Raw genomic sequence first — 26,239 nt, 5'->3', positions numbered from 1 at the left:
TCCTGGGTGAGGAGGACACCCTCCGCTCAGAGGGGCAGAGCCAGCCGTTGAGGCAGTTCTGCTGCCAGGAGGCCAAAGGACCCTGAGAGGTTTGCAGCCAACTCTACCACCTTGATCATCAGTGGCTGAAGCCAGAAAGGCACACGAAAGCTGAGATGCTGGACCTGGTGATCTTGGAGCAGTTCCTGGCTGTCCTTCCACTGGAGATGGAGAGCTGGGTGAGGGACTGCGGAGCGGAGACCAGTTCCCAGGCGGTGGCCCTGGCCGAAGGTTTCCTCCTGAGTCAGGCAGAGGAGAGAAAGCAGGTGAGAGAGACTTTCCTCTGGATACTCCCAAGGGGAGACCATCCCATAATGGTCTGCTGATGGCCCATCTGTTTTCTGGGAAAGCATCCATGGAATGAGATCTAACACCCTTCAAGTCTTTGTCATTCTCTTTCTAGTATTTCTCCCCATTCTCTGTTTTGAATCCTTGTTTCTTTTTTCAGGGAAAGTATCTCTTTGCAGAAATGGACCTGGATTCCTGTGAGGCAGAGAGGCCTCCGTTGGACACCAGAGAGAGGCCACTGGGTAAGGAGGAAGGTGGTTTTTCTCCGTTTGGTCTCATTCTGTTGGTTTTCCAACTTATCTGAGGGTTCTTTTCATCTTGTTTTGTGGGGAGACAGTTGGGAACAGGGGTCCAGAGGAGGGGAGATGTATTTTTGCACAACTAACATATGAAATGGGCACAAACATCCACATGTTCTCAGCAAGTAAGACTTTCTCAAAGGCCCATCTGTAGTTAGAAATGCTCTGTTACACCTGTGAAAGAAGCAGGCACTCCTGGCGTCCTGCTTACCCTTTTTCTCTTGCAGGTGACAGAAGGATGCCGGCAAGACCTCCTGATCCGCCTTTTCATGAGGGCAGAAGGGAAGCAGCAGCTGTGGAACCAGATCAGGTCAGGGGAAGCTGCCTTGTGGGGACAGAGGCCGAGGGATGGAGCAATGTCATGGACTGGTTGGGCACAGAGGAATGGTGGGAGGAAGCAGCCGGGGAACTGGGAAGGGAAGGGGTCTCATAGCTCAAGGAGTGGAGGTGGAACAAAGAAGAGGGAGAAGCCTGGGAAGAGGAGGCGTCAGAAGCTGAAGGGGAAACATGGCTTAGTGAGCTGGGAGACTCTGTGGCAGAATGCAGTGCAGAATCAGAGGCAGAAGAGGAAGGAGGCGAGTGGGAGAGGAAGGTCGAGAGGCTGATGTGAGTCAGGAGAAGGAGGAGCCACCAGGGGCTCCCTCTCCTTCTGCCAGAAGCCACCCTCCCTGCTTGTCTCTCAGAGCCAGGAGACCCCCTGCATTGCAGGAATCTCTGCTAGATCATCCAAGTCCTATTACCACCCAAAAAAGGCTTATTTTATTTCTAGATTGATAACTGAATGCAAAAATTGGTTTCTTAGCAGTGGACAAATGAGAACAAATAGTGGCCTGGATTCACCTAACCAGCCCCCCATTCCTCCCCCTCTCCATGCCCCCATGGACCCCTTGAATTTGACTCTAGGGCATTGGGGGGGAACCTTCCCAGAACAGCTCACGAGGAGATGAGAAAGTGGGTCCTTCCATCAGGGAAACTGGAATGCTTGCATAGGCAGAATGACTTGGAAAACAGAAGGTGGAGTACCACCTAATTGCACAAAGACGAATACCCATAACTAAAAGGCAGAATAAAATAAGCATCCATAAATAAAATGTGCAGCAAAGCAATCCTATTGAAACAACACTGCTATTAACAGGAAGGAAACAACAGAGCATTGTGGAGCAGATCATATTTCTGCTGTCTCATTTCCCTTTTTCTTTTAGGGTCCAGTCTGCTTTGAAGATGTGGCCGTTCGTTTCACGGACGAGGAGTGGGTGTTGCTGGATCCTGACCAGAGAGCTCTGCATAAGGACGTCATGGAGGAGAATCGTGGGATCGTGGCCTCTCTTGGTAAGGCTCCCTGTTAGATCGTCATATCTGCCTGGAAATTCAAAAAATACCTATATGGGACCAACCTCATATATTTTCACAGAGCTCAACAGCGCCCCCTGCAACACCTGGGAACCCAACACCCCCACAATAAACAGTAAATTACAGTTTTTTCTTTGAACAATCTTCTTCAAATTACTCATTTTTCTACCACCTTTGGGCTGGTCTGAACTGCCCAGGCCATATTCAATGTCAGCTTCAGAAAGATAAGTAGCTTAAGGTTTTCTGTTTTTGCTCCTGTCAGTCTTGGGTTGACCAAAGAGACGACGGACATTGGAGATGGAGGGGATGCCATGACTGGACCAAATAAAATTCATCCCAGAGAAGAACTAGACATTGAATTTCAGGGAAAGTAGCAGTGATGATGATGATGATGATGATGATAGTAATACAGTGGTACCTCGGTTTACAAACATAAGAATAAGAATAATAAGAATAATAATAAGAAACTTAATATTTTCCGGAAGAGGACTGTTCTTAAATCGAGGTACTACTGTAGTAATAATAATAATAATTTTTATTTCTAACCCTGCCCATCTGGCTGGGTTCCCCCAGCCATTCTGGGCGGCTTCCAACATATCTATAAACATGAAACATAAATAATTATAATCTGATCCCATAGAAAAAGAACATTAACTTTCTTTTTTTTTCTTGTTTTCTTTACACAGTCATTTTACAGTACATTAAATCACATATATGCTTTTAGCTCTGCCGAGCTTGCGACTTCCCTCCTTCCCTTCAACAGGTATCCCTTATTTTCTCCAGTCGCGTATTTTATTTTTTAACCTTGTATCTGTCTTATACATTGTAGGAGTTAATTCAATCCTGCCAGTGTTTTTCAATTTTTACAATTATCCTTTAAGTACACAGTACATTTACTCCAACTTTCCTGAAATCTCTGATCGTCCTGATCCCGAATCTTGCCGGTCAGTTTGGCTAATTCTGCATAGTTCATCATTTTCATCTGCCACTCCGCAATGGTGGGAACTTCTTGTAATTTCCAGTTTGGGGTCAACATATTCCTTGCCGCCGCTGTGGTGTACATAAATAGTCTTTGGTCTGTTTTCTTAACCTCCTTCCCCATCAAACCCAACAAAAAAGCCTCTGTGTTTTTTTGGGGAAGGTATATTTAAGTACTTTCTTAAATTCATTATAGATCAACTCCCAAAAATTCTTGACTTTATCACAAGTCCACCACATATGATAGAAGTCTCCATCCACCTTTTTACATTTCCAGCATTTCTTATCCCTCATCCTACACATTTTCGCCAGTTTTACTCGTGTCAAATGCCACCTATATATCATCTTCATTAAATTTTCTTTTAAAGCCGTACACGCCGTGAATTTCATACTTTCGTTCCATAATTTTAGCCATGCATCCAGTTCAATATTATGCCTAAAATGTATAGCCCATTTTATCATTGTTTCTTTCACCTCTTCCACTTTTTTAAACCATTCTAATAACAAATCATACATCCAAGATAGTATTCTACCTCTGCCTTCCTCTAATTCTAATTGAAATCTTGATTTTTTATCCTCAAACCCGACTTTCCTTTTATCCTCACTCAATATATCATTCACCTGATGGTATTGCAACCAACCTGTGAACATGCCTTCTATTTGATCATATGGTTTACGTTTTAACCCTTGTTCCGTTTTTCTAATAATTTCCTCATAGGTGGCTCGCCTTCCTTCCATATTTACTTTTTTAACTGTCAATACCTCTATTGGCGATATCCACCATGGGGTTTTCGTCTTGCGAGGCACCACTGTACTTGTTTCCTCGACTTCTTCACACCTCCCTTTTTTGTATTCTAGTTCAAATTAGCTAATTCAGCAAATCCTTTCCCTCTTTCTCAATTTTTGTTCTATAATTTATCTTAACACAATCTAACTTTAAATTTTCCACTTTAGCCCGTTAACAATCAGTTTTTGCTTAATTCTTTATAACATTTCTACTAAAACCATATAACTTCATTCCAGCATTCTTCTAACATTCATTAATTTTGCAATATTTCTGTAAATATACTTTAAATTTTTTCTTCTTCCATCGACTCTTCTCCCTGGTCTTGGATTCTGCCAGTCATTTCCGCCATTTCCATGTAGTCCATCAGCTTCATCTGCCATTCTTCCCGGGTGGGTAAATCTTGTGTCTTCCAATACTTTGCGATGAGTATTCTTGCTGCTGTTGTGGCGCACATAAAAAAGGTTCTATCCTTCCTTGGCACCAATTGGCTGACCATGCCCAGGAGAAAGGCCTCCGGTTTCTTCAAGAAGGTATATTTAAATACCTTTTTCATTTCATTATATATCATCTCCCAGAAGGTCTTAATCCTTGGGCACGTCCACCAAAGGTGAAAAAAGGTACCTTCCGTCTCTTTACATTTCCAACATTTGTTATCGGGCAAATGATAGATTTTTGCCAGCTTGACTGGTGTTATGTACCACCGGTAAATCATTTTCATTAAATTCTCCTTTAAGGCATTTCATGCCGTAAACTTCATACCTGTGGTCCATAACTGTTCCCAGTCAGCCATCATAATGTTATGCCCAACATCTTGTGCCCATTTAATCATAGCAGATTTCACCGTTTCATCTTGAGTATTCCATTTCAGCAGCAAGTTATACATTCTAGACAAATTCTTAACTTTGGGTTCTAACAATTCTGTTTCTAATTTTGATTTTTCCACCTGGAAGCCTAATTTTTGTCCAATTTATATGCCTCCATTATTTGATAATAATGGAGCCAATCTCGCACTCTGTTCTTCAATTTTTCAAAACTCTGCAATTTTAGCCTGTCTCCCTCTTGCTCCAGAATTTCCCAATACTTCGGCCATTTGGCCTCCATATTGAGTTTTTTCAATGCCTTTGCTTCCATTGGTGACAACCATCTTGGGGTTTTATTTTCTAACAAATCCTTGTATCTTGTCCAAACATGCTTTTCTGATAATATGATTTTTAAAGGCTCTATGAACTTTGACCTTGTCATACCACAAGTATGCATGCCAACCAAATACATTGTTAAAACCTTCCAGATCCAAGACATCAGTATTTTCAAGAAGCATCCATTCTTTCAGCCAACAAAATGCGGCTGATTCATAATAGAGTTTAAGGTCTGGCAGGGCAAATCCACCTCTTTCTTTAGCATCTGTTAATATCTTAAATTTTATTCGAGGCTTCTTGCCCTGCCAGACAAATCTAGAGATATCTCTCTGGCACTTCTTGAAACAGTCCATTTGTCCACAATTTGCAATGTTTGAAACAAAAACAGCAACCTTGGCAATACATTCATCTTTATGACAGCAATTTGGCCTAACAATGATAGTTTCAAATTTGACCATATTTCTAGATCCTTTTTCACTTCAGACCAACATTTTTCATAATTGTCCTTAAATAAGTTCACATTTTTCGCAGTCATATTAACCCCCAAATATTTCACTTTCTTGACCACTATTAATCCTGTCTCCTTCTGAAACTTTTCTCTCTCCATCTCAGTTAAATTTTTCTCTAAAACCTTGGTTTTCAACTTATTTAACTTAAAACCTGCTACCTGACCAAATTCTTGAATTAATTCCAATACTCTTTTAGTACTAGATTCTGGCTCCTGTAGAGTCAATACCAAATCATCAGCAAATGCTTTCAATTTATACTGTTTAGCTCCCACTTGTATACCTTTAACCAATTGGTCCCTTCTTATCATGTTTAACAAAACCTCCAGGACCGATATAAAAAGCAATGGAGAGATTGGGCCCCCTTGTCGTGTTCCTTTCTCAATCTTGAATTCTTCCATCACCACATTATTCACTATTAGTTTAGCCTTCTGTTCTGAATAAATTGCACCTATACCATTTCCAAAGCTTTCACCAGCCCCCATCCCCTGTAAATTCTTTTTCATAAAACTCCAAGAAATGTTGACAAAGGCTTTCTCCGTGTCCACAAATATCAAAACTGCTTTAGTATTGATCTTCACTTGTAATTTTTCAATAATATTAATTATGTTCCTCGTATTATCAGACAGGTGTCTGCCCGGGAGAAAGCCCGCTTGATCTTTATGAATTACTTCTGCTAAAACCTTTTGTAATCTTTTAGCCAATATATCTGCAAAAATTTTGTAATCCACATTAAGCAGTGATATGGGGCGGTAATTCTTCAGTTGTGTCTTTTCAGTCTCTGTTTTCGGTATAAGTGTAATATAAGATTCTTTCCACGACTCTGGTGCCCTTTCCCCCTCTAATATTTCATTACAGACTTCCTTTAAAGGTTGTATTAACCATTCTTTCAGAGATCTGTAATATCTTGAAGTCAGTCCATCCGGTCCTGGAGATTTACCCAGTTGCATATTCTGAATGCCCCCTTCTACTTCCTGCGCTGTAATTTTATGGTTCAACATTAACTTATTTTCCTGGGAATTTTTTTGTAGTCCATTAATTTTCAAAAATCTATCAATGTCCATTTCTTTCTGCTTCTCCTGTGTATATTGCAGGATATAACTAAATCCTTCGAAGACAGAGGTCCTATGGCTAGGTCGGGATGGCATGGGGATGAGGGACCAACTCCCTTCTCTTGCGGGGGCCCAGTTAGTGCCATTGCCTTCAGTTAAGAGTTTGGGTGTAATCCTTGACACCTCCCTTTCCATGGAGGCGCAAGTTACAGCAACAGCCAAGGCGACATTTTTCCACCTTCGCCGCATCAAGCAGTTGGTCCCTTACCTTTCCCGCCCCGACCTGGCCACAGTGATCCATGCGACGGTCATCTCCAGGCTTGACTACTGTAATTCGCTCTACGCAGGGCTGCCCTTGAAGCTGTCCCAGAAACTCCAGCGGGCACAGAATGCTGCAGCGAGACTTGTCACGGGGTCTCTGCCATGGGAGCATATTCACCCAGTGCTTTTCAAGCTGCACTGGCTCCCGGTGGAGTACAGGGTCAGATTTAAGGTGCTGCTTTTGACCTTTAAAGCCCTTCACGGCCTAGGACCCTCGTACCTACGGGACCGCCTCTTCTGGTATGCCCCACGGAGAGCCTCAAGGTCCATAAATAACAACACCCTAGTGGTCCCAGGCCCTAAGGAAGTTAGATTGGCTTCAACCAGAGCCAGAGCTTTTTCAACTCTGGCTCCAGCCTGGTGGAACGCTCTGTCTCATGAGACCAGGGCCCTGCAGGATCTGATTTCTTTCCGCAGGGCCTGTAAGACAGAGTTGTTCCGCCTGGCCTTTGGCTTGGAGCCAATTTGATTCCCTCCCTCCCTCTCTTTTTTCTTTTCCTTCTCCTCCTGCAATGAGGCTAATATTTTAATGTTCCATTATTTTAATGTTGTATTTTACTTTTGTTTTTAAGTTGTAATCATTCATCTTGTTTTTATTATTGCTTGTAAGCCGCTCTGAGCCCGGCCTTGGCTGGGGAGGGCGGGGTATAAATAAAAAATTATTATTATTATTATTATTATTATTATTATTATTATATATGGTTGTTTAAAATACCTCTAAAAGCACTTTCTAATTTCCACTGGATTCTGTATATTCTTTCCTTCCACTTCCAAGTTCGTAACTGTATTGAGTTTTTGTCTTTTTTTCAATTGCCAAGCCAGAAGTTTTCCACACTTATTTGCCGATTCAAATGTCTTTTGTCTCATCTGTCTGATCTTACATTCTATTTCCTGATTCGTCATTTTCATATATTGTACTTGGTATAACTTTATCTCTTTCAGAATCTCCTGCGACTTTGGTTTCGCCCTCAGTTTCTTCTCTCCTTCCTTTATTTTTTCTAAGATTTCATCTTTTTTCTCATTTTGTAATCTCTTCTTAATTGCGTTCTGTTGTATCAAAAATCCTCTCATGAGGGTAGAAGGCCCAGATACAGAGGCTCTTTGCTGTCACGACTTCCCAGACCTTGTTGTTGATAGATCTATTTTTTCTTTTCCATCTGCCATAACACTTAAAGACTTAAACAATTCAAGGTTAATCCCACAGTCCCAGAGTCAAAACACAGAGTTGGAAATTTCCAGTACTTGTAACACTTGTAGCAATATCAAAAACTTCCTCTAGAGGGACAAAGTTACTAATTGTATTTGTAGTGGACCAAATATCTCCTTTTTAGAACACAACTGCAACAATGAAACTGGTTTTTACAATTATTTCTAGTCCCTTTGCTCTTTTTGCGGCAGAAAAGAATAATTGAAACAATGTATCTCTCTTATTTAACTGGCTGTCAGTGAACAGTCTAGTCTCAGTCAGTACACGTTCCAAAATAACAGTCTTAATGGCAGCCCGTCTCCAGGGTCTGAGCAATGGAGCCTTAGCCCCTTCCCTCTCTTTCGCAGGCAAATACAGTTCAAAAAACTCCCCCCCCCCTCTTCTCCTGCTTCCAAGGGGGGGACTCACTATTTTTAATACTGGAAATGTAGGCTTTTACTATTGACTTTCAAAGCTTTAGTTTCAGTCTTTTTGCTTCCGTTTATTTACAAAAAGGGAAGGCGGACTTCCTGTTTTCAACCTCCCCCGATCGTTGCCAAATTCAGACTTTTTTCCTTAAAAGATTCCAATTCTTCACCTTATTCACGGGTAGTTACTTTAAGATCCAAATGTTTCCAGGAAAAAGTCAGCGCTCTCCAGTAACGGCAATGCGGCTTCACTCCATAGAAGTAGCGGTAGATTCACAGCACCGCGCCGCTCACCCCGCTTCACTAGGGATCGCCTGAAAAAGGGTTTCCCTACGGTTAGGGGGGCGCTAATGGTGCCTGCTGAATCCCAGGTTCACAGGCTTCACCCGCCTGTGATTTTTGAGGGGTATCCGCCTTCGTCGCGGAGGCCAGACCCGATTTCTGTGGAACGGGTTCCTCTCTGTCAGAGGGACTCTGCCATTACCGATGGCGCTAACCCAGAAGTCTTTCTAGGGCTTTTTGTACACTGTTCTTTGGGTCTTCTAATGTTAAAACTAAATCATCAGCAAACACTTTTACTTTAAAATCTTTCGATCCCACCTTAATATCTCTGATTTCTGACACTTCTCTCAAATTCTTGTTCAATACCTCCAAAAGTGTAATAAACAACAGGAGTGACAAAGGACACCGCTGCCTGGTACCTTTAGAGATTTCAAAGTTGTCAGACAAATTATTATTTATAATAAGTTTGGCTTTATGTTCTGAGTATATAGCCTCAATACCTTTCAAAAACATTTCTCCTATTCCCATTGTTTTTAAGTTTTCTTTCATAAACCGCCATGAAACATTATCAAATGCTTTCTCCGCATCAATGTACACCAAGGCCGCTTGTTTATCATTTCTAGACTCCCAAGTCCTCAATTAGATCCACAATGTTCCTAACATTGTAGGGACAGTCTCTCCATTCTTCATTCTTCAATCGTCACTTGCCTTTGTGCACCTTTCCCTGCCGTTACCACTCTGATTTTGTAGTGACTGAGTCTCCTTAAACCTCTTTCCTTAAGTTTTTCCCAATCTTTCATCTAATTTCTTCATAACTGTGGCCTTGTTCACTTAACAGTACAATCTTACATTGCTTTCTGGGTGACCAGTCAACTCTTTGTGCCATTTCTACAATTTTATTATGGTTTACAACCTCACTAAATGAAAGAACACAAAGAACCAACCAACTTGATAGCAATCACATAACACACTGACAAAAGTCAACCTAAGCAAGTTGTGCTTCCTTTTTCTGGTTATTTGGCTATAACGTTTGATAAAATACAGGTAATTGAACAAGCTTTGTTGGATTACATTCTTGATTAAATTATCTTGATATATAATTTTATTATATTACTCCAAAAGAAGTGGTGTTTTGAGCCATCAAACCTCTGAAATACACTTTTCCCTAAAAGTCTTCCACAATTTTGAACACTACTGTATATCAAACAAAGCAACATTCAACACCTCAACAGAATCTCATAATAAACAATACAGGTAATGAACACACACCCAACTCCCTTCAGTTCTTCTCGATTTGTTCCTGAGGCTCTAATCCCTTTTTGTTTCCATTGCAGATGGTGATGAATTGGAAATCGAGAACAAAGGTGACCACGACAAAATCCCCAGGGAGGAGAAGCCATGTAAAAATTTGGAGTGTGGGGAAACTTGCAGTCAGAGCTCCCATTCCACTTCCCATCAACAAACTCTCATTGGAAAGAAACTCTATCAGTGTGTGGAATGTGGAAAGAGCTTCAGCCAATTCTCCAATCTCACTTCCCATCAGAGAATTCATACAGGGGAGAAACCCTATCCGTGTGCGGAATGTGGAAAGAGCTTCAGCATGAGCTCCTCTCTCGCTTCCCATCAGAGAATTCATACAGGGGAGAAACCCTATCAGTGTGTGGAATGTGGAAAGAGCTTCAGTCGATGCTCCTCTTTCACTTCCCATCAAAGAATTCATACAGGGGAGAAACCCTATCAGTGTGTAGAATGTGGAAAGAGCTTCAGTCAGAGCTCCCATCTCACTTCCCATCAAAGAATTCATACAGGGGAGAAACCCTATCAGTGTGCGGAATGTGGAAAGAGTTTCAGTAGCAGCACTGGACTCACTTCCCATCAAAGAATTCATACAGGGGAGAAACCCTATCAGTGTGCGGAATGTGGAAAGAGCTTCAGTAGCAGCACTGAACTCACTTCCCATCAAAGAATTCATACAGGGGAGAAACCCTATCAGTGTGTGGAATGTGGGAAAAGCTTCAGTCAGAGCTCCCATCTCACTTCCCATCAAAGAATTCATACAGGGGAGAAACCCTATCAGTGCGTGGAATGTGGAAAGAGCTTCAGGAAGAGCTCCCATCTCACTTCCCATCAAAGAATTCATACAGGGGAGAAACCCTATCAGTGTGCGGAATGTGGAAAGAGCTTCAGTAGCAGCACTGAACGCACTTCCCATCAAAGAATTCATACAGGGGAGAAACCCTATCAGTGTGGGGAATGTGGAAAGAGCTTCAGTATGAGCTCCCATCTCACTTCCCATCAAAGAATTCATACAGGGGAGAAACCCTATCAGTGCATTGAATGTGGAAAGAGCTTCGGTCAGAGCTCCTCTCTCACTTCTCATCAAAGAATTCATACAGGGGAGAAACTCTATCAGTGTGTGGAATGTGGAAAGAGCTTCAGGAAGAGCTCCTCTCTCACTTCCCATCAAAGAATTCATACAGGGGAGAAACCCTATCAGTGTGTGGAATGTGGAAAGAGTTTTAGTCAGAGATCACATCTTTCTTCCCATCAAAGAATTCATACAGGGGAAAAACCCTATCAGTGTGTGGAATGTGGAAAGCGTTTTAGTCACAGCCACAATCTCACTTCCCATCAAAGAATTCATACAGGGGAGAAACCCTATCAGTGTGTGGGATGTGGAAAGAGCTTCAGTCGATGCTCCTCTTTCACTTCCCATCAAAGAATTCATACAGGGGAGAAACCCTATCAGTGTGCAGAATGTGGAAAGAGCTTCAGGAAGAGCTCCCATCTCACTTCCCATCAAAGAATTCATACAGGGGAGAAACCCTATCAGTGTGCGGAATGTGGAAAGAGCTTCAGTAGCAGCACTGAACGCACTTCCCATCAAAGAATTCATACAGGGGAGAAACCCTATCAGTGTGTGGAATGTGGAAAAAGCTTCAGTCAGAGCTCCCATCTCACTTCCCATCAAAGAATTCATACAGGGGAGAAACCCTATCCGTGTGTGGAATGTGGAAAGAGCTTCAGCATGAGCTCCTCTCTCACTTCCCATCAAAGAATTCATACAGGGGAGAAACTCTATCAGTGTGTGGAATGTGGAAAGAGCTTCAGGAAGAGCTCCTCTCTCACTTCCCATCAAAGAATTCATACAGGGGAGAAACCCTATCAGTGTGTGGAATGTGGAAAAAGCTTCAGTCAGAGCTCCCATCTCACTTCCCATCAAAGAATTCATACAGGGGAGAAACCCTATCAGTGTGTGGAATGTGGAAAGAGCTTCAGTCGATGCTCCTCTTTCACTTCCCACCAAAGAATTCATACAGGGGAGAAACCCTATCAGTGTGTGGAATGTGGAAAGAGCTTCAGTCAGAGCTCCCATCTCACTTCCCATCGAAGAATTCATACAGGGGAGAAACCCTATCAGTGTGCGGAATGTGGAAAGAGCTTCAGTAGCAGCACTGAACTCACATCCCATCAAAGAATTCATACAGGGGAGAAACCCTATCAGTGCATGGAATGTGGAAAGGGATTCAGTCACAGCCACAATCTCACTTCCCATCAAAGAATTCATACGGGGGAGAAACCATATCAGTGCGTGGAATGTGGAAAGAGCTTCAGTCAGAGCTCCCATCTCACTTCCCATCAAAGAATTCATACAGGGGAGAAACCCTATTAGTGTGTGGAATGTGGAAAGAGCTTCAGTGAAAGCTCCTCTCTGTTTTCCCATCAGAGAATTCATACAGGAGAGAGAGAGAAAGGGGACGTGGCCTACGTACATAGATTTGCTGAAGGGCAATGGAAATTAAAAGAATATGAGGAAATAAAAGATAATTTGCAGAGTTGGTTACACTACAGACAATTACAGACAATTACATGAGTTATGCAAGGAAGATAATATGAAAGGGTTTAGTTATATATTTTCTAGATTTCAAAGGGAAATTATAGAAGAAGAAGTGCAGGTGCTGAAGAAAGTGTATAGTATTTTGCTAGAATGGGAAACAAAAGATGAGGAGGTCAAATCGGTCATCATCAAATGGGCACAAGATATAGGACATATCATACAATCTGAGGACTGGGGAAAATTGTGGAAAGTAAATTTGAAATTTACAGACTGTTATCTTTTGAAAGAAAACTACAGTGGTACCTTGGTTTACATACGCTTCAGGTTGCATACACTTCAGGTTACAGACTCCACTAATCCAGAAATAGTACCTCAGGTGAAGAACTTTGCTTCAGGATGAGAACAGAAATCGTGCTCTGGCAGCAGGAGGCCCCATTAGCTAAAGTGGTGCTTCAGGTTAAGAACAGTTTCAGGTTAAGTACGGACCTCTGGAATGAATTAAGTACTTAACCCGAGGTACCACTGTAGTTGGAAAATGTATAGATGGTATATTACACCAGTACAGAAAGCAAAAATATATAAAACCGAGTCAAACATATGTTGGAAATGTAAAGAAAAAGAAGGGACTTTTTATCATATGTGGTGAAATGTAGAGAAGTTAAAAAATTGTGGGAAATGATATATAATGAATTGAAAAAAATGTTCAAATTGACATTTGTAAAAAAACCAGAAGCTGAATTCAGTGCGTTGTCAGAGCTTTGTAGGGAACTAGAGTTCTACAAGTGTTTGGTCCAAGAGATCTGTGCAGTGTGTTGCTTGCCCATCACCATTTGGGAAGACAATCAACCCTGTTTGAAGTTAGCAGAGTCTGGACTTCCGGTTTAGCCGCAGACATCGCTGAAGCGTGGGAAAACCTCTCTTGGGTTTTCTGAGCTGCATGGGGGCTTCAGGGGGGGCACAAGGGCACTGTGACAGTTTAAGTCCAGAACCAAACTTTTGAACATACATTTCCAAAATGTATGTCAGAGTGTTCAGACAGGGGAGTTATGTCCTGTTGCTGGGGGTGTGTTCATATACGGGGTTTGTACGCTTTGTAATGTGAAATACTTTACTTTCTGTTTTGCTGTAAAGGGGAGAGACAGCATGTTAGCTCTCTCTCCTGGACTGCTGAATTATTTTGCCGCTGTATAATAAAGCTTCTTAGATTAGAAAGAAGCTGCGTACGGAGTCTTTTTCTGCATGCCTGAGCTTTCTGCACACAGGCCACACCGCTGTTTGCAAACTCTGCTAGATGCCGGGGAAAACACTGGTTGCAGTGGAAGTGTGCCGGACATTAAATAATAATAATAATAATAATAATAATAATAATAATAATAATAATAATAATTATTTATTATTTTTATCCCGCCCATCTGGCTGGGCTTCCCCAGCCACTCTGGGTGGCTTCCAAAAAAATATATTAAAATACTCTAATACATCAAACATTAAAAGCTTCCCTGAAAAGAAGAAGAAGAAGAAGAGTTTGGATTTGATATCCCGCCTTTCACTCCCCTTCAGGAGTCTCAAAGCGGCTAACATTCTCCGTTCCCTTCCTCCCCCACAACAAACACTCTGTGAGGTGAGTGGGGCTGAGAGACTTCACAGAAGTGTGACTGGCCCGAGGTCACCCAGCAGCTGCATGTGGAGGAGCGGAGACCTATTAATGAGGGTGAAAGAGGAGAGCGCAAAATATGGTCTGAAGCGAAACATCAAAAAAATGAAGATCATGGCCACTGGTCCCATCACTTCCTGGCAAATAGAAAGGGATGAAATTGAGGCAGTGAGAGATTTTACTTTCTTGGGTTCCATGATCACTGCAGATGGTTACAGCTGTCACGAAATTAAAAAACACCTGCTTCTTGGGAGAAAAGCAATGACAAACCTAGACAACATCTTTAAAAGCAGAGACATCACGTTGCCAACAAAGGTCTGTATTATTAAAGCCATGGTTTTCCCAGTACAGTGGTGCCTCGCAAGACGAAATTAATTCGTTCCGCGAGTTTTTTCGTTGAGCGAGTTTTTTCGTCTTGCGAAGCACCACTGCAGTTAAACACTAACAACGGCGGGGAGGAGCAGGGAGAAGCAGGACAGCTGCCGCAGCCGGTACCTCGGACTCACCCGTGTGTTGTGGCCACCGCGCGATGCGGCTGCTGGAGGGCGACGGGGGTCAGGAGCGCGCAACGGCTCTCTGAGAGGAGCGCGCGAGGGCGGTGGGCAGCGGCGCGAGGCAGCCAGAAGGTCGGCCGGAAGTCGGAGGGAGCCGGAGGAGCGGGGAAGCGTGCGTGCGTGCAGTGACCGTCACCATGACAGGAGAGGCAGGGCCGTTTCGTCTAGCAAAGCAAGCCCTTAGAAAAATCCGTCTTGCGAAGCACCTCAGAAAACGAAAAACCCTTTCGTCTAGCGAGTTTTTCGTCTTCCGAGGCATTCGTCTTGCGGGGTACCACTGTAGTGATGTATGGAAGTGAGAGCTGGACCATAAAGAAGGCTGATCACCGAAGAACTGATGCTTTTGAATTATGGTGCTGGAGGAGACTCTTGAGAGTCCCATGGACTGCAAGAAGATCAAACCTTTCCATCCTTAAGGAAATCAGCCCTGAGTGCTCACTGGGAGGACAGATCCTGAAGCTGAGGCTCCAATACTGTGGCCACCTCATGAGAAGAGAAGACTCCCTGGAAAAGACCCTGATGTTGGGAAAGATGGAGGGCACAAGGAGAAGGGGACGACAGAGGATGAGATGGTGGGACGGTGTTCTCGAAGCTACCAGCATGAGTTTGACCAAACTGTGGGAGGCAGTAGAAGACAGAAGTGCCTGGCATGCTCTGGTCCAGGGGGTCACGAAGAGTCGGACACGACAAAACGACTAAACAACAACAAGGTTTGAAGCTTCTCTCTTTGCAGAGGATGCAATCCTAGGTTAGAAGTGAGTAGTTGCTAAGTAGTTTTCTGACACATTTGAGTAAGACCCATTTGTATAACTCCTGCTATTTCCATAAATGATATTTTTACTAGAGGCTTATGTGAATTGCTGAAACAGGCACACAGCCTAAAAGGTAAATACTGTTTAGGGAAGCTTTTAATATCTGAAGGACTATAGTATTTTAATATTTTGTTGGAAGCTGCCCAGAGTGGCTGGGGAAACCCAGCCAGATGGGCGGAGTATAAATAATAAATTGCTATTATTATTATTGAAATATACTCAGAGTCGCAAAGTGATTTCATGCTCTTTATTCAGCTCATAGTGGTGAGGAGGAATGAATGAAACTCCCCTCTAAGTATCTGCCTTATATACATTATTTACACAATGGGCTGCACATGATTGGCTAATTCCGGAATTCTACTGTAAGCCAATCAGGTTGTGGATTCAGTTCTATCTGGAGCATGATTGGGTGGTTCCTGCCAACCAATCATACTGCTGCATTGTTCTAGGACCAATCAGACTGCTGCATTCTGAATCCTATTGTTCTAGGACCAATCAGACTGCTGCCTTTTGGATCCTATTGTTCTAGGACCAATCTGACTGCTGCAGTTTGGATCCTATTCAACTCAGTACATAACACCCCTCCCCTCTAAGTTCCAGTCCTGCCCGGGAGGTCGCATTCATAGTCCTCAAGGTACACCGGCGGCCTACGTGTGCGTTGCGGCCTGAGGTGTTCCCTGGTCCGGGGTTCAGGTTCTGGCTCGTGTTCCAAGGATGCTGGCTGTGATGGGGCTGTTTGGTCTGTCGCAACCGGCTCGCTCAGTCGTGGTTCTGGTTCCGGTGTCCTTTCGGCCTCACGGGTCCTCTCTGTATTTACTGATTCTGCCTCTCCTGCTGGCCCCTCCTGTTCTATGGTCCTCACTGCCCCACTGTTCCCTTGGGACTCCTCTGACCTGTCCGCCTCCTCCTGGTTTTCTCCCGGGAATCGTCCCCGTATCTGGTCACAGTGGCGGCGCCAGCATTGCCCCCCATCTGTTAGCACCTCGTACGACACGGGGCCAGTGACCCTGGTGACTGGGTCCTGGGCCTCAAAGGTCCGGGGGTTCCTGCCTTCCCCCACCACTACCTCATCCTGAGCTCTATCGGGGTGAAGGCGGTCCAATCTGATTGCAAGGCGCCGACCCATTAGTAGTTCAGCGGGGCTCCGACCAGTCGTTGAGCTGGGGGTGCTGTGCTGTGCTAGAAGGAATGTGGCAAGGCGGTACTCCCAATCCCCTTGCGTCATGCGGCGAACGGTGTCCTTGGTGGTCCGCACCATGCGTTCTGCTTGGCCATTGGTGGCAGGGTGGAATGGCGCCGAACGGATGTGGCGGATGGCATTCTGCGCTGTGAAGGTTTGGAATTCTCCTGACGGAAATGCAGTCCCGTTATCTGAGACAAGAGTGTCAGGGAGCCCGTGGGTTGCAAACAGCCTGCATAGTACCCAGATGGCTGCGGATGTAGAAGTGGACGGTACCAGTGCGACTTCCAGCCATTTGGTGTAGGAGTCCACCACTATGAAGAATGTTTTCCCCTGAAAGGAGCCAGCGAAGTCCACATGCAGGCGTGACCATGGTGCTCGGGTGGACTCCCAGGACTGGACTGGGGCCCTTGGGGGATCTGGGCAGGATTCTTGGCAGGCCTGGCAGTGTTTGACCCAGGCCTCTATCTCTCCTTCGATCCCCGGCCACCACACATAACTCCTGGCAAGGGCCTTCATTCTTACTACCCCTGGGTGTGTATCGTGTAGGGCTTTGAGGACCCTTTTGCGGAGGGGCTGGGGAACAACGACCCTGCTTCCCCATAACAGGCACCCCTTGTGGGCCGACAGTTCATGTTTGCGGGTTGTGTAGCCGGCGAATTCTGGCCCGGGGCTGCTGCTGGGCCATCCCCTCCACACCCAGTCCAGGACCCGGGAGATGACCCTATCTTTCTTGGAATGGTGTGCAACTTCTTGTGCCTGAATGGGGCGGTCAGGAAGCAGCTCCAGGCTCATAACCTCTTGTGCAGGTGCTGGGTCGGGGCCTGTTTCCGGTAGTGGTAGCCTGCTGAGGGCGTCCGCATGGCCCATCGCCTTCCCAGGGCGGTGAATCAGTGCATACTGGTAGCTGGCAAGGAAAATTGACCACCTGAGGACGCGAGGAGACAGCACTTGGGGGGTCTGCTTTTTGGGGGCAAACAAGCCAAGCAACGGCTTGAGGTCAGTCACCACGGTGAAGGGCCGCCCGTACAAGAAATCATGGAATTTTTTTACTCCCTTCACGATTGCCAGCCCCTTCTTGTCTATTTGCGAGTAGTTCTGCTCGGTTGCGTTGAGTGTCTGGGAAAAGTATGCCACCGGTACCTCTCTTCCATCCGGGAGTTGGTGTCCCAGGACAGCGCCAATGCCATAGGGCGAGGCGTCACATGCTAGCACCACCGGCAGCCTCTCGTCGAAGTGTGCCAAGACCGAGTTTGAGACAAGCAAGTCCTTGACTGCCTGGAATGCGGCCTCCTGGCGCTGGCCCCACAGCCAAGGGGCCCGCTTGTCCAGGAGTCTGTGTAGGGGCTCCGCTACCGCTGCCTTGTGGGGAAGGAAGGAATGGTAAAAGTTCAATAGTCCCAAGAAGGCCTGAAGTTCAGTCTTGTTCTTGGGCACTGGGGCATCACAAATGGCCCGTACCTTGTCCCCAGTCGGGTGGACCCCTTCTGCGTCCACCATAAATCCCAGAAAGTCCACCTGAGGCACTCCTAGTAGACATTTTTCCCACTTCACCTTGAGACCCGCCGTCTGGAAACGGTGCAGAACGGTGCGGAGGTGGTCCTCAAACTCCTCTGGTGTGGGCCCGGCAATCAACACATCATCGAAGAAGGGGGTGACGCCAGGAATCCCTTTAAGGAGAGAGTCCATTAGATTCTGGAATATGCCTGGTGCCACGCTGACACCAAATTGCAGCCGCTTCACCCTGAACGCTCCTCTGTGCGTCACAATCGTCTGTGCCTCTGCTGTGGCCTCATCTACTGGTAGCTGTTGATATGCCTGGCGTCGGGTGGGCCGAGCCCGACACACCCGGGCGATGTGTCCCGATTTTCTGCACTGCCTGCACTCTGCGTTGCGGAAACGGCAGGTCCTCCTCTCGTGACTTTCTCCACAGCTTGCGCAGTTCCCTCCTTCTCGTCGAGGCAGCTGTGGTATGTGGGCTGCTTGAGTGCGCTGCTGTACTCGGTGCACCTCCTCCCTGTTGGATCCTGAGTCGTCGGTGAGGTCTTTGTGGTGGACCCTCGGTTGGGACGGCTGGCTCGGCCGTGCCTCTTGCGTCGACCTCTCGGCAGCTTCCGTTGCCAGGGCCTCCTCCAGAGCGACCTGGAACGTTAGGTCCTTCTTAGCGTAGAGGCGTCGTTGCAGCTTCTCATCCTTCAGGCCACCGACGAGGCGGTCACGAAGCATGTTCTCCAGCTCTGAGAAGTTGCAGAACCGGGCGGCTTGGCGGAGAGAGGTCACAAACCCAGTTATGGTTTCCCCAGGGGCTTGCCGCTTTGCATAGAAGGCATTTCGACGAGCCACCACTGAGGGCTGTGGCGAAAAGTGCCCCTTCAGCTGTTCCATTATTGTTTTGTATGGAACAGTAGCAACATCTTCAGGCGCAAGGAGAGCCCGGGCGATTTCAAACGTCTCCTCTCCGCAGACGCTGAAGAATATCGCCCTCTTCTTGGCGTCTTCTTCATCGGTGACCCCTTTGGCTTCTAGGAGGAAGGTGAAACGGGAGGCGTACGCTTCCCAGTCTCTAGATGCTGGGTTGAACGGGGAGAAGCTGCTGTCGGTTGCCATTCTGAGTTCCTTGTGTCCCGGAGCTGAAGCCTAGATACACGGGGCGAGGCAGCGGTGCGGCAGGTGGCGGTGCTGCGGTGCGGTGTGTGGCAGTCAGCTCAGCGGGATCCCACCTTCGTCGCCAGTGAAATATACTCAGAGTCGCAAAGTGATTTCATGCTCTTTATTCAGCTCATAGTGGTGAGGAGGAATGAATGAAAGTCCCCTCTAAGTATCTGCCTTATATACATTATTTACACAATGGGCTGCACATGATTGGCTAATTCCGGAATTCTACTGTAAGCCAATCAGGTTGTGGATTCAGTTCTATCTGGAGCATGATTGGGTGGTTCCTGCCAACCAATCATACTGCTGCATTGTTCTAGGACCAATCAGACTGCTGCATTCTGAATCCTATTGTTCTAGGACCAATCAGACTGCTGCCTTTTGGATCCTATTGTTCTAGGACCAATGAGACTGCTGCAGTTTGGATCCTATTCAACTCAGTACATATCAATTATTATTATTATTATTATTATTATTATTATTAATTATTATTATTATTATTACAAATATATGTATATATTGCCATTTTTAGGGCAATTTCCTGTTTGCTTTGAGCCTTAATTCAAATCTCTGAATAGTTATTCTAAAATTCAGTTTACATTGCTAGACGTCATGTGAGAGAAGTTTTTCAAAACTAAAATTAATCAAGAGTTATCTTAGGTCCACTATGAGTCAAGCTGAGCTCTCTGGCTTAGCCATCTTGTCAGCTGAAAACAAAGTAGCGCAAGGAAATGATTTTGATGACGCGCGGGGGGGGGGGGAATGTTTTGAGTGCTTTTGCTCACAATGTTAAGTAAATAAACCAGAAATTAACACTTGCAACTATAAGCATCTTAATATTTCCTTCTTTTAATAATTTAAGGGGGGGGGTGACAAGAAAATTTCCGCAGCGGGACATTGCAAAACCGCCCCCCCCCCCGCCGTTGAGGGAGTGCTACGAACATGAGAAGGGGGGGCATTGCAAGTGCCAGAAAAGGAGCTCAGCTCCGTTTGCAGGAGAAGCGTCGGACCCCCCCTCCCCCAGAACAGGGAAAGTGTCGATTCCAAGCGGATACAATGTATCTGCTCTTGGCCCAATATTAGCCCATGTGAAAACTCTCGGGGAAGGAAAGCAGGAGGCGCCCCCCAAAAAGCATCTCTGGAAGTCTGCAGTGTGCGCTAGAGAGAAAAACGCAGCGGTCAGATCTGGGCACGCTGGGCTTGGCAAGGGTTAAAAGGAACCGAGCTGCCTTCCTAGAGAGGAAGCAAGGGGGGGCAGGTCCTCCAGAGCCAAGGCCCCTCCCTCCCCACTCCTTTCCTGCTTCGGTGTCTCTCCCTCCTGGGATCTGGTGAGTCTCCTCTCCCCCCCCCCCAGGGTGCAGTGGGGAGACGGGGGGGGGTCCCAGGGCTGCAGCAGGGGAGGGGGCCTGGGGGGCCTGATCTGCTCCTGCAGGGGGGGGGGATCCCAAGTCAGGGAGGAGAGGGTCCTGCCAGGGAGGGGCCAGGTCAGCCACGCTCTCCTTCCTGGAGATCAGAGGATTCCAAACTCATTTGGCCCTCCGCCCCCCCCTTCAGAAAAAATCTCCCTTCTTTAAACAAAGGAGTCCCTGGGACTTTAACTCTGTGTGACATCGCTCAGCCTCATTGCACAAGGGAGGAAACATGTGCAAATGGTTTTCCAAAGCTGGACGAGGAGGTGGACTAGCCCCCCCCAAAAAAAAAGGTGGGAGAGAGAGGCCAGGAATAAAGAGAGGGATCCTAGCCCCTAGTCTGGCTGCTGCATTGGGGACCAGTTTCCCAGTGTCTCCCAGGGCAGCTCCCCACAGAGGCCACTGCAGCAATCCCCTCGCACCCAGAGCAGGGCATCCCAGGACCACATCCTCTCTGGCCCAAAGGGATTGTTCCTGGAAATGGGCGCTGCTACTCACTGAGGCTCCAGGGACCTTGGCATCAATGGCTGTGTGTGTGTTAAGCTATCTAATAATACTAAATTACCCTCCTAAATTTCAAGAGAGATGTCTTTGGCCCCACCCACTTGGCCCTCAGGGGGTTTTCCAGATACATTCCTGGCCCTCAGAGCAAAGAAAAAGGGACCCCACCCCAGGAGTCTGCCTTGAGAGTGGCAGAGATTCCAAGTGTAAGAAAAGGAGACGGAAGCAGGGGAGAAATGTGCCTGGAAGTGGGGGTGGGGTGGGGAGCAACTCCTGAGGACCCCCACTAGAGCCAAGCATCCATGACTCCCTTGTCAGTCAGTTCTGACTTCATGCATTGACTGGAAGGCAGAAGAAACCAGGCTGATGCATCTCCCAGAAATCCCTTCAGTTGCCGTCACAATTTGCATTGCTAGAAGGCTAGAGAGTTATTTCTTCTCCTCTTCCTCCTCTTTTTACCAGGAAGGAATCTTTAATAGCAAGCCTCAGATGAGTCAGCAACAAGCTGATCGCTATGTAATCTAAAAAAGGGGGATGTATGGAACTCTGCTAGAATACGGAACTTGCTAGTGCATGTTAGGAAGGATGTAATTCAATAATATATCCTCTTCTAACTCCCCAATTAGCCCCACAGATTTAATATGCTGTAAACCGCTTTGAGATTTTTTCTGTAAAATATAAAGTGTTATAGAAATTTAAATAAATAAAATAGCTCATGGTTTGGGCTGTGGTGCAGTCCAGCCCTGGTTCCCCCCAAGACTCATCCATGCTTGCTCAGGGAACCTTTTTCTTCTGATATTAGACAACTTTTGTAACAGAACAATGTATTTGCTTTGTAGGATTTGCTAGCGCCTCTCCTTAAGACAGACAGAACTTGGCAGAAGACCAAAGGGTTCCTTCCGATCTCTCAGAGGCTTCCTGAGAGCACAGATGGGTGAGCGAGACTCAGCTGGTCCTGGAACAGGAGGAGGCCATGACATCCAAACTGGCAGTGGGGGATTCTGGGAAAACTCTGTGCAGAAGATCCTGGGTGAGGAGGACACCCTCCGCTCAGAGGGGCAGAGCCAGCAGTTGAGGCAGTTCTGCTTCCAGGAGGCCAAAGGACCCCGAGAGGTTTGCAGCCGACTCTACCACCTTGACCATCAGTGGCTGAAGCCGGAAAGGCACACGAAAGCTGAGATGCTGGACCTGGTGATCTTGGAGCAGTTCCTGGCTGTCCTTCCACTAGAGATGGAGAGCTGGGTGAGGGACTGTGGAGCGGAGACCAGTTCCCAGGCGGTGGCCCTGGCCGAAGGTTTCCTCCTGAGTCAGGCAGAGGAGAGGAAGCAGGTGAGAGAGACTTTCCTCTGGATACTCCCAAGGGGCTCCAAACAGGATGGTGAACATCCCATAATGGTCTGCTGATGGCCCATCCTTTTTCTGGGAAAGCATCCATGGAATGAGATCTAACACCCTTCAAGTCTTTGTCATTCTCTTTCTAGCATTTCTCCCCATTCTCTGTTTTGAATCCTTGTTTCTTTCTCAGCGAAAGGATCTCTTTGCAGAAATGGACCTGGATTCCTGTGAGGCAGAGAGGCCTCCGTTGGACACCAGAGAGAGGCCACTGGGTAAGGAGGAAGGTAGTTTTTCTCTGTTTGGTTTCATTCTGTTGGTTTTCCAACTCATCTGAGGGTTCTTTTCATCTTGTTTTGGGGGGAGACAGTTGGGAGGGAGGGTCCAGAGGAGGGGAGATGTATTTTTGCATAACTAACATATGAAATGGGCGCAAATGTCCAAATGCTCTCAGCAGGTGAGGCTTTCTCAAAGGCCCATCTGTAGTTAGAGATGTCCTGTTTCACCTGTGAGAGAAGCAGGCACTCCTGGCGTCCTGCTTACCTTTTCTCTTTTGCAGGTGACAGAATGATGCCAGCAAGACCTCCCTATCCACCTTTCCATGGGGGCAGAAGGGAAGCAGCGGCTGTTGAAGCAGATAAGGTCAGGGGAAGCTGCCTTGTGGGGACAGAGGCCAAGGGATGGAGCAACGTCATGGACTGGTTGGGCACAGAGGAATGGTGGGAGGAAGCAACTGGGGAACCAGGAAGGGAAGATGACTCAGAGCCCAAGGAGTGGAAGTGGAGGAAGGATGGGCAGTCAGAGGGAGAAGCCTGGGAAGAGGAGGTTTCAGAATCTGAAGGGGTAACAGGGCTTAGTGAGCTGGGAGACTCTGTGGCAGAATGCAGTGTAGAATCAGAGGCAGAAGAGGAAGGAGGCGAGTGGGCAGAGGGAGGGCGAGAGACAGAGTTGAGTCAGGAGAAGGCGGAGCCACCGGTGGCTCCCTCTCCTTCTGCCAGAAGCCACCCTCCCTGCTTGTCTCTCAGAGCCAGGAGACCCCCACACTGCAGGAATCTCTGCTAGATCATGACTATCCAAGACAGATGACTATCCAAAAGAGGCTTGCCGTATTTTTCGCTCTATAAGATGCACCCAACCATAAGACCCACCTAGTTTTTAAGTGAGGAAAACAAGGAAAAAATATTCTGAATCAAATGTTGTAGAGTATCCCCCTTCTATGTGACTAGAATGCCCACCCTTCTAAATGTAGTTGAAGGAGGAGGAGGAGAGAGGATCGGGCCAAGGCATCACAACAAGAGGCACTGCACAGCTCTCCCTCTTGCTGTGCTGGCTTCAGTGAAAGCAAGGCAAAGCTGAAGACGCTTTGCGCAGCTATTCCTGAAGCCAGCAGCAATCCCTCTTGCTGTGCAATCTCTTTTGCTTGCCTGCTGTTCCCAAACATTAGCGGGGTTGCAGGGGGAAGCGGAGGCTGTTGGCAGAGCAGCGTGGCTCCCCCCCCCAAAAAGCAGCTCAGGAGCATGCTGCATTCCGGCAATTTGGCTCCAGGGACCACACATTCACTCCATAAGACAAACAGACATTTCCCCTTACATTTTAAGAGGGGGGAAAGTGTGTCTTATGGAGCGAAAAATACGGTATTTTATTTCTAGTTTGATCACTGAATGCTAAAATTGGTTTCTAAGAAGTGGACAAATGAGAACAAATAGTGGCATGGATTCACCTAACCAGCGCCATCGGCTGGAAAATGGAGCCTGCCCCCCATTCCTCCCCTCCCCCTCTCCATGCCCCCATGAACCCCTTGAATTTGGCTCTAGGGCATTGGGAGGGAACCTTCCCAGAACAGCTCACGAGGAGAGGAGAAAGTGGATCCTTCCATTTGGGGAAACTGGAATGCTTGCGTAGGCAGAATGACTTGGAAAACGCAAGGTGGAAACAACACCGCAATTAACAGGAAGGAAACAACAGAGCATTGTGGAGCAGATCATATTTCTGCTGTCTCAGAGGAGGACATTTCCCTTTTTCTTTTAGGGTCCAGTGTGCTTTGAAGATGTCGCTGTTCATTTCACGGACGAGGAGTGGGCGTTGCTGGATCCTGACCAGAGAGCTCTGCATAAGGACGTCATGGAGGAGAATCATGGGATCGTGGCCTCTCTTGGTAAGGCTCCCTGTGGGATTGTCCTGTCTGCCTGGAAAGTCAAAACATACCTCTATGTGACAAACCTCATATATTTTCACAGAGCTCAACTGTGGTCCCTATGACACCTGGGAACCTAACACCCCCACAATAAACTGTAACTTACAGTTTTTTCTTTGAACAATCTTCTTCAAATTATTCCTTTTTCTACCACGATTGGACTGGTCTGAACTGCCCAGGCCATCTAAAATGTCAGCTTCAGAATTGTTAGGAAACCTGAGTAGCTTCAGGTTTTTGTTTTTGCTCCTGTCAGTCTTGGGTTGATCAAAGAGCCGACTGGCAGCGAAGCTCAGGTGCTGCCACCCAGAGAAGAAGCAGGCCTGGGGAGAGGAGAGTTAGCAGCGGAAGGCAGAGAGGAGGGGGAGAGCAACTGTCATCTGAGCTCTGAACAAAGGGGAGAAGAAAAAGAGAGACAGAGTGACAGACAGCTTTGTGAGAGCTACAGGAGTGCGTCAGACGTTGGAATGCAGGAAGCATTCTCTGCCAAATCTCGTAGGATCTGAAAAGTGGCGGAGACAGGTGAAAGATACTGGAAGAGAAGGTGGGGAAGGGGGAGGAGCTCAGTCCGGCAATGCCATCTTCTGGGGAGGACGATGAGTAGAGGAGCTCTGTGCAAGTTCGTTGTTTTAGCAAGAAATCTGAAATAATTAACAGTCGTCTCACGTTTGTGGGAAAGACCAAGCCATAACAAGGACTGACATTGGAGATGGAGGGGATGCCATGACTGGGCCAAATAGAATTCATCCCAGAGAAGAGCAAGGCTTATGGAATCTCAGGTAGTACTAGCAGTGATGAGGATGATGATGATAGTAATACAGTGGTACCTCAGTTTACAAACTTAATCTTTTCCAGAACAGTACTGTTCTTAAATCAAGGTACCACTGTAGTAGAATAGAATAGAATCATAGAGTTGGAAGAGACCACAAGGGCCATCGAGTCCAACACCCTGCCAAGCAGGAAACACCATCAGAGCACTCCTGACATATGGTTGTCAAGCCTCTGCTTAAAGACCTCCAAAGAAGGAGACTCCACCACACTCCTTGGCAGCAAATTCCACTGTCGAACAGCTCTTACTGTCAGGAAGTTCTTCCTAATGTTTAGGTGGAATCTTCTTTCTTGTAGTTTGGATCCATTGCTCCGTGTCCGCTTCTCTGGAGCAGCAGAAAACAACCTTTCTCCCTCCTCTATGTGACATCCTTTTATATATTTGAAGATGGCTATCATATCACCCCTTAACCTCCTCTTCTCCAGGCTAAACATGCCCAGCTCCCTTAGCCGTTCCTCATAAGGCATCGTTTCCAGGCCTTTGACCATTTTGGTTGCCCTCCTCTGGACACGTTCCAGTTTGTCAGTGTCCTTCTTGAACTGTGGTGCCCAGAACTGGACACAGTACTCCAGGTGAGGTCTGACCAGAGCAGAATACAGTGGCACTATAACTTCCCTTGATCTAGATGCTATACTCCT

At 46.5% G+C, this 26,239-nt stretch overlaps 4 protein-coding genes across 4 annotated transcripts in view; all 4 read left to right on the top strand.

Moving 5' to 3' along the window:
• LOC310675501 (uncharacterized protein) overlaps positions 1-13,358 on the top strand; it is a 176,103-nt gene extending 162,745 nt beyond the window's left edge. Inside the window, exons 5-6 of the mRNA XM_083436231.1 lie at positions 1,829-1,955; positions 9,987-13,358. Of these exons, the coding sequence (XP_083292357.1) occupies positions 1,829-1,955; positions 9,987-12,325 (2,466 nt within the window). The 3' untranslated portion in view covers positions 12,326-13,358. The remainder of the gene's footprint in view (positions 1-1,828; positions 1,956-9,986) is intronic.
• LOC310675486 (uncharacterized protein) overlaps positions 1-26,239 on the top strand; it is a 448,115-nt gene that overhangs the window by 128,564 nt on the left and 293,312 nt on the right. The gene's annotated exons all lie outside the window — the stretch shown is intronic.
• LOC310676825 (uncharacterized protein) overlaps positions 1-26,239 on the top strand; it is a gene marked incomplete at its 5' end in the record, with an annotated part of 105,694 nt that overhangs the window by 20,972 nt on the left and 58,483 nt on the right. The window lies entirely within an intron of this gene.
• Positions 1-26,239, top strand: part of LOC310675583 (uncharacterized protein) — an 85,928-nt gene that overhangs the window by 1,206 nt on the left and 58,483 nt on the right. Inside the window, exons 2-5 of the mRNA XM_083436476.1 lie at positions 22,089-22,578; positions 22,775-22,856; positions 23,141-23,223; positions 24,610-24,736. Coding sequence (XP_083292602.1) covers positions 22,180-22,578; positions 22,775-22,856; positions 23,141-23,223; positions 24,610-24,736 — 691 coding nt within the window. The 5' untranslated portion in view covers positions 22,089-22,179. The remainder of the gene's footprint in view (positions 1-22,088; positions 22,579-22,774; positions 22,857-23,140; positions 23,224-24,609; positions 24,737-26,239) is intronic.

This window comes from Podarcis tiliguerta, assembly GCF_965153285.1.
Source record: "Podarcis tiliguerta genome assembly, chromosome: 4".
Taxonomy (NCBI): domain Eukaryota; kingdom Metazoa; phylum Chordata; class Lepidosauria; order Squamata; family Lacertidae; genus Podarcis; species Podarcis tiliguerta.
The sequence above is the reverse complement of the archived record's forward strand: the minus strand, read 5'-3'. Positions and strand labels throughout refer to the sequence as shown.